This window comes from Sander lucioperca, chromosome 17 (assembly GCF_008315115.2).
Source record: "Sander lucioperca isolate FBNREF2018 chromosome 17, SLUC_FBN_1.2, whole genome shotgun sequence".
In the NCBI taxonomy this organism is placed as follows: domain Eukaryota; kingdom Metazoa; phylum Chordata; class Actinopteri; order Perciformes; family Percidae; genus Sander; species Sander lucioperca.
The window spans coordinates 13,376,443-13,391,442 of record NC_050189.1 but is presented as its reverse complement, the minus strand read 5'-3'; the positions used below and the strand labels follow the sequence as shown (position 1 = coordinate 13,391,442).

Genomic DNA, 15,000 nt, shown 5'->3' with positions numbered 1-15,000 from the left:
CAGAGAATGTAATTAATTAGATTAATTTTTTTAATCGATTGACAGCCCTAATATATATATTTTTATATATATATAAATATAAATATAAAAGCATGTCTGGCCCCTGATGTGATTGTACTGTTGAGTGAAAATGAGTTTGACACTAAAGCATCTGTGAAAAAAGGTTTTAATAAAAAAAATAGTTATTTACAACGTCAGCATACAGTCTGTTTACATTCATGATAACAGAACAACAACATAACAGTTTGACAATCAGCAATATAATACGTGTGTGTGTGTGTGTGTGTGTGTGTGTGTGTGTGTTAATCCGGATTTTCTGCCAGTTTTCTGATTTCCTCCAGAAGCTCTGAGAAAGACGGTCGTCCCTGAGGTTTCTACTCCGCCCGAGGAAAAGAAGAGAGAGGGAGACGAAGAAGACGAAGAGAAGGGTTTAAGGTGAAGGGGAGGAAGAAGAGGAAGAAGAGGAGGAAGACGATGCAGTGGTTAATAAGGAGGTGTGATCATCAAAACTTTAAAAATAAATCTTTAGATGTGGCTGAAAGCTTCAGAAATTATTGCAAAAGTAGGAAAAAAAATTTTTTTTTGTCAAGCTGGACTCTATTTTCGTACGTTTTTGTGTCTAAGTGACTGACGGGAACAACAGTCTTTGACATCGGTCCAGTATTAAATCTCCTGTTGTCCCACAAAAACGTTTCTATATCAGAACTATGACAAAAGAAAGTTGGAAAAAGTGACGAAGAAACATCAAAAACATCGCCAAAGGTGACAAAAATTTGTTAAAAAATTGACAAAGACATAATAAAAAAAAAAACGCCCAAAAAGTGACAACAAATTTGGAATAAATTCTTCAAAAACATCGAGAAAAAGAACAACAAAATGTTGAACTTTCGACCCAGAAAAACACAAAGTTGCACCGACGGGAAGACAACACGAGTGTTAAGAGAGATCGCTGCAGTCGGCAGAGAAACAAGCTACGAGGTAGGTTAACAGGATTATTGTTCAGCTTGTATTTACCTTCACTAAAATGCTCGTTTTGCCGCTGACAGACTCAGATTATTATTCTAAGTGTCTGACAACATTATGGAAAGGATTTCTAAGGAGATAGACCTTTAAAACCTCTTTGAGATCTTTCTGTTTAACCAGAAACAGCTCTGAAGTCGCTAGCTCTAAACCCACCAGACTCCATTTAAAAAACAGTACTTTTAGCGTGTAGAGAGCCAACGTATTTTCACATGTAAATGGGTAAAATATGTGTTTATTTCAACCAAAACTAGAGTAATGATGGTTGGAAAAGTGGAAAGACGACCCAAAATGGCTTTTCGTTCATTTTATTTTGTTTCTGTCGACTTTGAATGAAGTGCGTTTTACGATGTTAAAATTACTGTTTATTTACATGGAGTCTGGTGGGTTTAGCGAGCGCAATTTCGCAGATGATTTTATGTTTAAAGAAAGGATCTTACTCTTTAACAGAAAGGTCAACCTCCTTAGAAATCCTTTCCATAATGTTGTCAGACACTTAGAATATTCATTTCTTCAAGGATTCCTTCAGAGATAGACCAAAGACAAAACATATTGTCAAAAAAAGAGACAAAAACTTTTTAAAAACGTGAACGAGACAAAAACGTTGAAAGGAGCGTTAAAAACTTCGGAAAAACATTCGAAAAAAAAACCCGGGAAAAGGCGACAAATGTCGGAAAGAATGTCAAAAAAAGGGACAAAAACACACAAAAAACATCCAAAAGAGCGACAAAAACTTTGGAAAAAGCCCAGTTTTCATTATTTGGGGGGTAGTAATCCACTAAAGGATTTCTGAGGAGGTCGACCTTTCTGTTAAAGAGTAAGATCCTTTTTTTAAACATAAAAACATCTGTGAAATTGCGCTCGCTAAACCCACCAGACTCCATGTAAAAAAACAGTAATTTTAGCATCGTAAAATACACTTCATTCAAAGTCGACAGAAACAAAATAAAACTATGAAAAGCCGTTTTGGGTCGTCTTTCCACTTTTCCAACCATCACAACTCTAGTTATGGTTGAAATAAACACATAGTTTACCGATTTACATGTGAAAATATGTTGGCTCTATATACGCTAAAAGTATTGCTTTTTTAAATGGAGTCTGGTTAGTTTAGCGCTAGCGACTTCAGAGCTGTTTCTGGTTAAACAGAAAGGTCTCAAAGAGGTTTTAAAGGTCTGTCTCTGTAGGGATCCTTTCTATAATGTTATCAGACACTTAGAATATTAATCTGAGCCTTTCAGCGGCAAAACGAGGACTTTCGTGAAGGTAAATACAAGCTTTTTAAATGACAATAAATATCTATCTATGATCTTCAGTCTAGCTTTAAAACGGAGTCCCTCGAAAGTTCGATCTCGTGAATTTTATGAATGGATATCGGATCATTCGAATGAATATGGATTTGAATCAGAAAGTGTATTTTTCTGAGAGCCAGCGGTAGCGGTGGAGTACCTCGTGCCAGCAGCGGTACATGATGGCGTAGAGCGGCTGCGAGGCTCGGTGCGGCCGGTACAGCCGGACTCCTCTGGTGATGTCATTCACAACGTCCAAGTTGGAGTGAGTCTCAAACGGAGTCCGACCCTCCGAGTAGATCTCCCACATCACCACACCTGCACACACAGAGTAACACACACGCACACACACACACACGCACACACACACACACACACACACACACACACACACACAAACAGACACACACACACACACACACGCACGCACGCACGCACGCACGCACACACACACACACACAGATAGACAGACACACACACAGATACACACACACACACACACACACACACACACACACACACACACACACACAGATAGACAGACACACACACACAGATACACACACACACACACACACACACACATTAATAACACCTCTAACTTGATAAAGAAGTCCAACAACAATCATTAGATTTTATAGTTCATTCATTCTCAGGGCGTATAACGGAGAGGGGCCTGGACTCTGAGGATTAATAAGAGCTTATTATTAATAATAATAATAATAATAATAATAATAATCATAATAATAATAATAATCATATATAAGGACTTTGCGGTTCTTTACCGAAGGACCAGACGTCAGACTTGCTGCTGTATTTACTGTAGTGGAGAACTTCAGGCGGAGACCACTTCACGGGGAACTTGGTTCCACTAGAGCTGGTGTACTGGTTGTCTAGAACATACCTGCACACAGGATGAGAGACACACAATACACCCTTTACAATTCTTTACAGGATTAGTTCCAACATTTTGTGGGAAAAAGCTTATTCCCTCCCTGGTGAAGAGCGGTACCACCAGGCCACCAGGAAGCACATTGAACGCTGCGGCCAAAACGGAGGAATTGCAACTTCCGTACCCTTCACATGAGGCCCTCTGGCCAAAGAGACGTCGGTCAATCAGTGGATACGTTTGAGCTCTTCAAAAACGTTGAAAAAAGCGCGAAAAAACATTGAAAAAAAGCAACATTGAACATTGAAACATTGAAAACGTGACAAAAACGTCCAAAAAAGGGGTCATTTATGTCTCCGTGATGGCTTCATGCAACAAAAACGTAAAAAAACCCGCGAAATATCTCAAAAATAGCAACAAAAACCTTGAATTAAAGGAACTATACCTAAAAAAAGCAAGAAAAACATTGAAAACGTCCAAAAAAGGGGATCAGTTTTGTCTCCGTGATGGCTTCATGCGCCAAAGAGACAAAAACTTCAGAGAAAAAACCCTCAAAAAAGGTGAAAAGAAAAACTCCAGAAAGGCGACAAAAACGTCGTAAAAATTGTCACAAAAAATAATGCCGAAAAAAGCAACAAAATATCCGAAAAAAGCAAGAAAAACATTGAAAACACGACAAAAAAGGGGGTCAGTTTTGTCTCCATGATGGCTTCCTGCGCCACTGCGCCAAAAACGTTGAAAAAACCCTCCAGAAAGGTGACGAAAACGTCGTAAAAATTGTCACCAAAAAAAGGCAACAAAATATCCGGAAAAAGCATGAAAAACATTGAACACACGACATAAACGTCCAAAAAAGGAAGTCAGTTATGTCTCCGTGATGGCTTCCTGCACCACTGAGACAAAAACTTGGGAAAGGCGACAAAAAAGTGGTAAAAATTGTCCCAAAAAAAAGTTGACGAAAAAAGCAAGAAAACCATTGAACACACGACAAAAACGTCCAAAAAAGGAAGTCAGTTATGTCTCCGTGACGGCTTCCTGCACCACTGAGCAACTCTCATTAGAAGAAGGATCGGGGCTCCGCCCCCTACGCTGTGTCATGGTTTTATAACAACGTACAGTATCTCACAAAAGTGAGTACACCCCTCACATTTTAGTAAATATTTCATTATATCTTTTAATGGGACAACACTGAAGAAATTACACTTTGCTACAATGTAAAGTATGACGAGTACAGCTTGTATAACAGAGTAAATGTGCTGTCCCCTCAAAATAACCCATCACACAGCCATTAATGTCTAAACCCTTCACCATACCTAGAGACTGGCATGAGGTACTTTCCATAAAATCATCTCTCAATGCAAATCAAACCAGCTATTAGGCTAACCGACATAAAACCATGCCAATCTCTAGGTATGGTGAAGGGGATGTGATGATGTGGGGGTATGGTGAAGGGTATGTGATGATGTGGGGCTATTTTAATTCCAAAGGCCAAGGGAACTTTATCAGGATGCATAGTATCCTGGATCCATGAAATAACTGGCCTTTCAAAATAAAAATCTGCCTTCCTCTATGGGAATTTAACATAGGGGTGTACTCACTTTTGTTGCCAGCGGTTTAGACATTAAAGCAGCCATATTATGCTCATTTTCAGGTTCATAATTGTATTTTAAGGTTGTACCAGAATAGGTTTACATGGTTTAATTTTCAAAAAACACCATATTTTTGTTGTACTGCACCGCTCTCTCTCACTGCTGCAGATCCTCTTTTCAGCTGGTCTCTGTTTTAGCTACAGAGTGAGACCTCTTTTCTTCTTCTTCTTCTGTACTATCTTTGATTGCACTGCACATGTGCAGTAGCTCAGATGTAGATCATGTCAGCTAGCTAGCTCCATAGACAGTAAAAGAAAGGCTGTTTCTACAACTTCGGTCAGTTACAAGTCAGGATTAGCTGGGAGACTTCTAAATGAGGGCGCACATGGAAGTAGTTCTTTTGTAGATTATGGTGAACTTGTGTGTGTTGTAGCAGTGCTTTGCTATTGAGAACGAGGTAGCATGCTAGCGTTAGCATTAGCGTTAGCATGCTAACGAGCTAATGGTTGCGGTTAGCCTGCTCGTTTCGGCTTGTGACGTCACAAGCCGTGCCGATTTTGACCAGCTCACCCAGAGACTGAAGGCAGGACACATTCAGAAACCGTATCTCACTCTAAACAGCATGGATGGATTTTTTTCAAAGTCTGTATGTGTGTGGAAGCACCAGAGACACAACATAACACCCCAAATCCCAGAAAAAGTGATTTTTTTCATAATATGGGCACTTTAATGGCTGTGTGATGGGTTATTTTGAGGGGACAGCACATTTACTCTGTTATACAAGCTGTACACTTAATACTTTACATTGTAGCAAAGTGTAATTTCTTCAGTGTTGTCACATTAAAAGATATAATGAAATATTTACTAAAATGTGAGGGGTGTACTCACTTTTGTGAGATACTGTACATCCAAATGTGGAAAATAAAAGGGCAGCCGTACCTGGTCATCCCAAAGTCGCAGACCTTCACCACGTTGTGATCGTTGACCAGACAGTTCCTGGCTGCCTGAGACAAAAATAACCACAAACATCGGACATTTAGCCAGATCTACTGCAGGACTTTAACCCGTAGCCGAGTGTTTACACAGTGAGTTTGACACAACCCCTACTCAGAAAGCGAAATTACAAAAGTAGATGCATAGACCGCGTTGCAATGATTGGCTAGAGAAGAAGTCCGTTCCCTTGAGCCGCTCTGACCGCAATCAGTACAACCAGGCGGGTCGCGGGCGACCACGCGCGCCGAACGCAAGAAGCACGAAACATCTTCAAGACTTTTGGTAAACTCATTTTCAAGCACCGAAACAATTCGTACAACGCATCGTAGTTTAAGGGCCCTGACACACCAACCAGACGGCCGACCGTCGGCAGTAAAGCCAGTCGGACTGATCAGTCGGGTCCCCGAGGTCCAAAAAGTGCCTCAGAACACACTGAGGAGACGCCGACTTGAGCGTACGCTCTGTACGTGCGCGAAACGTAATACGTCTCCATAGCAGCAGGCGGCGCTGCTCTGTATTGTTTCCCATTAACAGATTATTTCCCAGAAAATGAGAACCAGCAGCTGATTGGACGAACGCGTCACGTGGGTCTTTTTTCTCCGGAAATTCACAGCCAGACTGTCATGGCGTCTCGTTCAGAATACGATGTCATATTGTACTAAAATAGTTCACCGGAACGTGTTTCTGAAAACATTTTAAGAGAGAAATAGGCCGTGCAGTTGCTGAATCTGTCTTCATTTCAGATCAACAAAGGTCAGTTTAAAAGATCTTCGTCAGATTTTGAGAGGCTCATCCGCTCCCCATTTCCGGGTGAGTCCCGACTGCCCTGTCTCTGATTGAACATGTCAGGTCGGCCCAAATGAAGGCCGACGGCTCCTCGGACGGCCGACGGGGACACACCGACACACCGAACAGACTCGAGTCACCGACCTCGCCAGACGGCCCGACGCCCGATTACCGGGCTGGTGTGTTTTCTCTATAACTCTCCTGTTGTCATCGGGTCAAATTTGACCCATTTTCAAAACGTTTCTACATCAGAAATTTGGGATTTCTTTCAACCAAATTTTCAAAAGAAATAACGTGAATGGTTCCATACAACGCTCTTCACAGGTTGTATTCAATTTCATAGCACGATCATAGCAAGAACATTGAAAAAAGTGACAAATACATGGGAAAATACACACACAAAAACGTCAAAAGGTGCAGAAAAAAACGTTGAAAAAAGTGACAAAAATATCAGTGGGAAAGTATCAAAAGTGTCGAAAAAGACGTCCAAAACGTTGGAAAAAAAAGTTTAAATTTTGACCCAGAAAAACAAAAAGTTGCCCGGTCGACGGGAAGACAACAATTTTGAGGAATTTCAAAAAGCCAACATCAACGTTTCAGCTTTAGCGACCAAATTATCTCTTTACACGTAGCTCTAGAAAAATTGTGTGCGTCACTATACGGAAAGCTGAGTTTGTTCTAGAGATGGTCCGATACCATTTTTTTGCTTCCCGATACCGATTCTGATACCTGAACTTGCGTATTGGCCGATACCAGTGTGTCATATATTTTATTATGTTTTAACAACAGTATACTACTATCCCTGTATAGATGATATGATGTATAACAGCTGTATACTACTATCTCTGTATGGATGATATGATGTATAACAGCTGTATACTACTATCCCTGTATAGATGATATGATGTATAACAGCTGTATACTACTATCTCTGTATGGATGATATGATGTATAACAGCTGTATACTACTATCCCTGTATAGATGATATGATGTATAACAGCTGTATACTACTATCTCTGTATGGATGATATGATGTATAACAGCTGTATACTACTATCTCTGTATGGATGATATGATGTATAACAGCTGTATACTACTATCTCTGTATGATGATATGATGTATAACAGCTGTATACTACTATCTGTGTATGGATGATATGATGTATAACAGCTGTATACTACTATCTCTGTATGGATGTGATATTATTTCTATCTTTGTTGTTGGTCTGGCTCAGGTTAAACTCTTTGTGAAACATGAATGCCACAGAACTTTCTTTTATTCTGCAGTTTGACAGTCAGTTATAACGGAAAAAGAACATAAATAAACTACTTTAATGTAGATTTTCTTTAGGGCTTTATTACGTGGTATCAGATCGGTGCATTAACTCCAGTACTTCCCGATACCGATACCAGCGTTTTAGGCAGTATTGGAGACGATACCGATACTGGTATCGTTATCGGAACATCTCTAGTTTGTTCTGAACATTTGGATGTGAAAAACACGGGGATCAGTTATATGCAAATACCTTAAACATGTAGCTTTAACTCTCCTGTTGTCCTCGAGTCAAGTCTGACCCCTTTTCAAAGTTTTCTATATCAGAAATGTGGGTTTCTTTCAACAAAATTGCCCCAAAAAATAACATGGATGGTTGAACGCAGCGCTCTTCGCAATTAAAAAACGTCAAAGAATGTTGATTAAAATGACAAAAGTGCCAAAAAACATTGAAAAGAGCGACTACAGGTATTGAAAGCCTAGAAAACAACAGAATAAAGCTTTGAAAACAGCATCAAACAAGACACTAACCATGTTTTAAAAAGCGAAAAAGAAATTTGGGTTACATGCAGGGTTCAAAATTAGCACCATCTACCAGCCAAATGCTGGTAAAATATGCAAGTGGCTGGTAGATTTAATTCACTAACCAGCCAAAAAAAATAACGGTAATCTATTGAGTGGCTGGTAAAATTTGAACAATCACTAGCCATTTGGCTGGGAGACAAAAAAGTTAATTTTGTTAATTTTGAACACTGGTTACATGGCTCACCAGATCTCTGTGGATGAAGCTCTGTCTCTCCAGGTACTCCATCCCCTCGCAGACGTCCTGGCACATGGACAGCAGCCAGGCGTCCCTCAGGGCGCGGCTCCGCTGCCGCAGGAAGTTCAGCAGGCAGCCGTTCTCCATGAACTCGGCCACGATCAGCAGGGGGCGCTGCTGCAGGCAAACGCCGTACAGCTGCACTAGTTTAGGGTGGCACAGCCTCCTGGGAGATACACACACACACACACACACACACACACATACACAGAGACACACACACACACACACACACACACACACACACACACACACACACACACACACACACATACACAGAGACACACACACACACACACACACACACACACACACACACACATACACAGAGACACACACACACACACACACACACACACACACACACACACACACACACACACACACACACACATACACAGAGACACACACACACACACACACACACACACACACACACACACACAGATACACACACACACACACACACACACACACACACACACATACACAGAGACACACACACACACACACACACACACACACACACACACACACACACACACACACACACACACACACACACACACACACACACACACACACACACACACACACACACACACATACACACACACACACAGACACACATACATACACACACACACACACACACATATACACACAGACACACACACAGAAACAGACACACACACACACACAGACACACATACACACACACACACACACACACACATACACACACACATATACACACAGACAAACACACAGAAACAGACACACACACAGGCAAACGCACACACAAACACACATATATACATACACATATATACACACACACACAGACACCCGCACGCACACACACACACACACACACACACACACACACACACACACAGAGACACACAGAGACACACACACAGACACACACACACACACACACAGACAGAGACAACACACACACAGACACACACACAGAGACAACACACACACCCAGACACCCAGACACACGCACATGCATGCACGCACACACAGACACACACATACATACACACACACACACACACACACACACACACACACACACACACACACACACACACACACACATATACACACACACACACACACACAGGCACACGCACACGCACACACAAACACACACACACACACACATATATATACACACACACACACACACACACACAGACACCCGCACACAGACACACACATACATGTACATATACACACAGACACAGAAACAGAGAGACACACACACACACACACACACACACACACACAGTTTCACTTCCTGTTTCTGGCAATAAGGAACGATCAGCAGGGGGCGCTGCTGCAGGCAAACGCCATACAGCTGGACTAGTTTAGGGTGGCACAGCATTTTTAATATTGACCCAAATAATGGTGATTATGATTTCCCCTCCCTCCTCACATCATGACTTTAGCCTCCTCGATGAAGTCCTCCTCGTACATGGCTCCCTCTCTGATGGCCTTGATGGCCACTCGGTGCTGAGCCCTCCACTTGCCGAGCCTCACCAGACCGAACTGGCCGCTGCCCAGCTCCTTCATGAACGTCAGCTCACTGGGGTTGATCTCCCACTTCTCTGGACGGAGGAAAACCAGGGAGAGGAGGAAGGTAAGAGAGGCGGGAGAATGGACAGAAAAGAGGATGAGACGGAGAACAAGGAAGACAGAGAAAGTTAGGTCAATGAATACCATCTCAAAGCCTCTTTGTGATGGTTGCATTGTTTCCCTTCTTTCCCTTTTCCTGCCGTTGTAAGGTTTAGGTGCAGCACCCGAGCTGATTTGGGCAGCACCTAAGTAGGGCTGAACGATTAATCGTTTTCCAAATCGAAATCGCGATTTAAAAAGAATGCGCTTAGCTAATCGTGAAGACCGCCATTAATCGAATGTGAAATGTTTAGTTGAATGTTTGGCGATCAAACACTGGATTTAACATTTTTTATTCCTCTTTTCATTATTATATTATATATTAATATATATTTCATGAGATAAATGCTGGAATGATGTTACATACTACAGAAATGTCGTATTTTCAGTGGATCTTTCATTTATTTTGTATTACTTTATTTAGCATGATCCTAGAAGGTGCAAAAAAAATAACCGCAAATCAAATCGTAATCGCAATATCTGGCAGGAAAATCGCAATTCGATTTTTTCCCAAAATCGTTCAGCCCTACACCTAAGCCGAGTGAATGAAACTAAAAGACTTTTCTCAGGTCTAATGATTGTAGTTTGGACTTCTTTAGCTTTACGTTTTGTCTTGAAGCTCTTTGAGTGTAATTTATTGATGATCTGCTCCAGCTTTTCATAATGTTGTAGACACATACGGTAAAATTAACGGTCCAAAATAATGTTAAAAACAGACGCAAAACTACCACAAAGAGACACAAACCGACTACAAAGACACGCCAAATGACCACAGAGACCCAAAATGACCCATTTTCTTGAGGAACGGCACCTAAACCCCCCGCCAAATACGCGCACCTAAGTCTTGACTTAGTCTGAAAACACTGGACTTAAGTACAGGAGTCCTCACCCAAGAAAATGTTACATTTTTCAATTTAAAAATGTACGCACACTGTGTACAGGATATATATATATATATATATATATATATATATATATATATATATATATATATATATATATATAAACATTGCCATTCATTATTTCTTAACATGGCAGCCTCCATCTGTGAGTAGGAGTTATACGTGTTGACAAATTCAATTATAAACACTTATATCTGCTACAAATACATTATAGTAGATACAAATGTTGCAAATAAGCGTCTGTTTATTATTACTATTTACCTGAGCTGAATCCTGATGTGGCAGGTACACACCTTCCCATTGGCCCCACCGCATATCGCAGCCTGGTCACTAGACCTACACACACACACACACACACACCACGTGAAGTGTTAATGTCTCTGTAGCTGTATCTGTGACTGTAGCGTACACAAAGAGAGTGAGAGTATGAACCTGCTGCGTTGTGTTCGTGGTAGTGTATGACGTCAGGTATGGAGCTGAAGGTGTGTTTCTCCGCCAAGAAAAACCCTCCGGTGTCACTTATTTTGATCTGGTAATGCCGAATATCCCCATTAGAACTGCACATAAAAACAAAACAAACAAAAGTTTACAGGTGAAGATTTCTTGTATATGTGAGTTTCTTCTATGTTTTTTCTCAGCCAGTGTAATGATTTTAACGTTCAGGTTACAGGCTGTCAATCACCTTAATGTTTTGGTGTAGAGGGAGACGGTGTAGACTCCCTGCTGACTGGACTCCCGCACCATGAAACCGCCCTCTTTGTCCTGAAAAACAGCCGGAAATATTCACTCTCAACAGCTGGAAACGTTTACTCTCAACGGCCGGGAACATTCGCTCTCAACGGCCGGGAACATTCACTCTCAACGGCCCGGAACATTCACTCTCAACAGATGGAAACATTCACTCTCAACAGCTGGAAACATTCGCTCTCAACGGCCGGGAACATTCGCTCTCAACAGATGGAAACATTCACTCTCAACGGCCGGGAACATTCGCTCTCAACAGCCGGGAACATTCGCTCCCAACGGCCGGGAACATTCGCTCTCAACGGCTGGAAACGTTTACTCTCAACGGCCGGGAACATTCGCTCTCAACAGCCGGGAATATTCACTCTCAACAGCCGGGAACATTCACTCTCAACAGATGGAAACATTCACTCTCAACGGCTGGAAAAATTCGCTCTCAACAGCTGGAAACATTCGCTCTCAACGGCCGGGAACATTCGCTCTCAACAGCCGGGAACATTCGCTCTCAACGGCTGGAAACGTTTACTCTCAACGGCCAGGAACATTCACTCTCAACAGATGGAAACATTCACTCTCACCAACCGGAAACATTCACTCTCAACAACCGGGAACATTCACTCTCAACAACCGGGAACATTCACTCTCAACAGATGGGAACATTCACTCCCAACAGATGGAAACATTCACTCTCAACAGCTGGAAACATTCGCTCTCAACAGATGGAAACATTCACTCTCAACAGCTGGAAACATTCGCTCCCAACAGATGGAAACATTCACTCTCAACAGCTGGAAACATTCGCTCCCAACAGATGGAAACATTCACTCTCAACAACCGGGAACATTCACTCCCAACAGATGGGAACATTCACTCCCAACAGATGGAAACATTCACTCTCAACAGCTGGAAACATTCACTCTCAACAGATGGAAACATTCACTCTCAACAACCGGAAACATTCACTCTCAACAACCGGGAACATTCACTCTCAACAACCGGGAACATTCACTCCCAACAGATGGAAACATTCACTCTCAACGGCCAGAAACATTCACTCTCAACAGATGGAAACATTCACTCTCAACAGCTGGAAACATTCGCTCTCAACGGCTGGAAACATTCGCTCCCAACGGCCGGGAACATTCGCTCCCAACGGCCGGGAACATTCGCTCCCAACGGCCGGGAACATTCGCTCCCAACGGCCGGGAACATTCGCTCCCAACGGCCGGGAACATTCGCTCTCAACGGCCGGGAACATTCGCTCTCAACGGCCGGGAACATTCGCTCCCAACGGCCGGGAACATTCGCTCCCAACGGCCGGGAACATTCGCTCCCAACGGCCGGGAACATTCGCTCTCAACGGCCGGGAACATTCGCTCCCAACGGCCGGGAACATTCGCTCTCAACAGCCGGAAACATTCACTCTCAACAGCCAGAAACGTTTACTCTCAACAGCCGGGAACATTCACTCTCAACAGCCGTAAACATTCACTCTCAACAGATGGAAACATTCACTCTCAACAGATGGAAACATTCACTCTCAACGGCCAGAAACATTCACTCTCAACAGATGGAAACATTCACTCTCAACGGCCAGAAACATTCACTCTCAACAGCCGGGAACATTCACTCTCAACAGCCGGGAACATTCACTCTCAACAGATGGAAACATTCACTCTCAACAGCTGGAAACATTCGCTCCCAACGGCTGGGAACATTCGCTCCCAACGGCCGGGAACATTCGCTCCCAACGGCCGGGAACATTCGCTCCCAACGGCCGGGAACATTCGCTCCCAACGGCCGGGAACATTCGCTCTCAACGGCCGGGAACATTCGCTCTCAACGGCCGGGAACATTCGCTCTCAACGGCCGGGAACATTCGCTCCCAACGGCCGGGAACATTCGCTCTCAACGGCCGGGAACATTCGCTCCCAACGGCCGGGAACATTCGCTCCCAACGGCCGGGAACATTCGCTCTCAACGGCCGGGAACATTCGCTCTCAACGGCTGGAAACGTTTACTCTCAACGGCCAGAAACATTCACTCTCAACAGATGGAAACATTCACTCTCACCAACTGGAAACATTCACTCTCAACAACCGGGAACATTCACTCTCAACGGCCGGGAACATTCACTCTCAACAGATGGAAACATTCACTCTCAACAACCGGAAACATTCACTCTCAACAACCGGGAACATTCACTCTCAACAACCGGGAACATTCACTCCCAACAGATGGAAACATTCACTCTCAACAGCTGGAAACATTCACTCTCAACAGCTGGAAACATTCGCTCTCAACAGCCTCGCTCTCATTCAACAGTGAATCATCACATCTGAGAAGCTTGAAGAAGTCATTTTTGCTGAAAAAAAATACTGTTTTGAAGAAAACAACTCTGACATCATCATCACAAAAATTCTTCTGTGCAGGCGCTGGAAAATAACATCAACCCTCGAAACAAAGGAACAAATCCTGCACTCTGCTCTTGCTCTGGCGTCACCGTTTATTTACAAAAACAAATAACGTTTCGGGCCCTCAGGACCTTCATCGAGAGCTGAAAAGAATTACTGAAATGATGATCGAAAATAGTTCAATCGACTTATTGTTTCAGCGCTCCTCAAACTCAAAGCAAATATATATATATCTTTCAAATAGCCCTGTGTGTATGTAGATGTAAACAGATGCGTGAGCAGATCGACAGGTAGTTACCTCCTGCCTCAGCAGCTGCTCGGCTTCTGTCCTGGTGATGTTCTTGCAGTACCACCTGCAGCAAGGAAACAAAAATGCAATTCACAATTTTTATTATATCAATGTTACTGCAGTTTGATTACAAACATAAAAACACAATGAATGCTTTGCTTTACAGTGAGAAGAAGAGCTAGACATCCTCTGGTTGAAAAGAATGAATACAGTTTTGGGTACCACGTTGAAAACGTTCATGTTCCAGGGCCGAGGCTACATTTTGCCCCACCTGCTGTACAGGCTATTTCTCGGCATCTTGAGCC

The 15,000-nt window shown here is 42.7% G+C and overlaps 1 protein-coding gene across 3 annotated transcripts in view; it reads right to left on the bottom strand.

Moving 5' to 3' along the window:
- Positions 1–15,000, bottom strand: part of txk (TXK tyrosine kinase) — a 38,419-nt gene that overhangs the window by 2,668 nt on the left and 20,751 nt on the right. For 2 of the 3 annotated variants that reach the window (XM_031314518.2, XM_031314517.2), the window contains exons 8-17: positions 14,705–14,759; positions 11,931–12,010; positions 11,681–11,805; positions 11,510–11,584; positions 10,108–10,279; positions 8,607–8,823; positions 5,724–5,788; positions 3,092–3,210; positions 2,467–2,624; positions 153–374 (exon numbers count right to left, since the gene is read on the bottom strand). In XM_031314518.2, the coding sequence (XP_031170378.1) occupies positions 303–374; positions 2,467–2,624; positions 3,092–3,210; positions 5,724–5,788; positions 8,607–8,823; positions 10,108–10,279; positions 11,510–11,584; positions 11,681–11,805; positions 11,931–12,010; positions 14,705–14,759 (1,138 nt within the window). In that variant the 3' untranslated portion in view covers positions 153–302. Of the gene's footprint in view, positions 1–152; positions 375–2,466; positions 2,625–3,091; positions 3,211–5,723; positions 5,789–8,606; positions 8,824–10,107; positions 10,280–11,509; positions 11,585–11,680; positions 11,806–11,930; positions 12,011–14,704; positions 14,760–15,000 lie in introns of those variants that run through there. The other variant, XM_035994122.1, reaches the window with a different exon arrangement.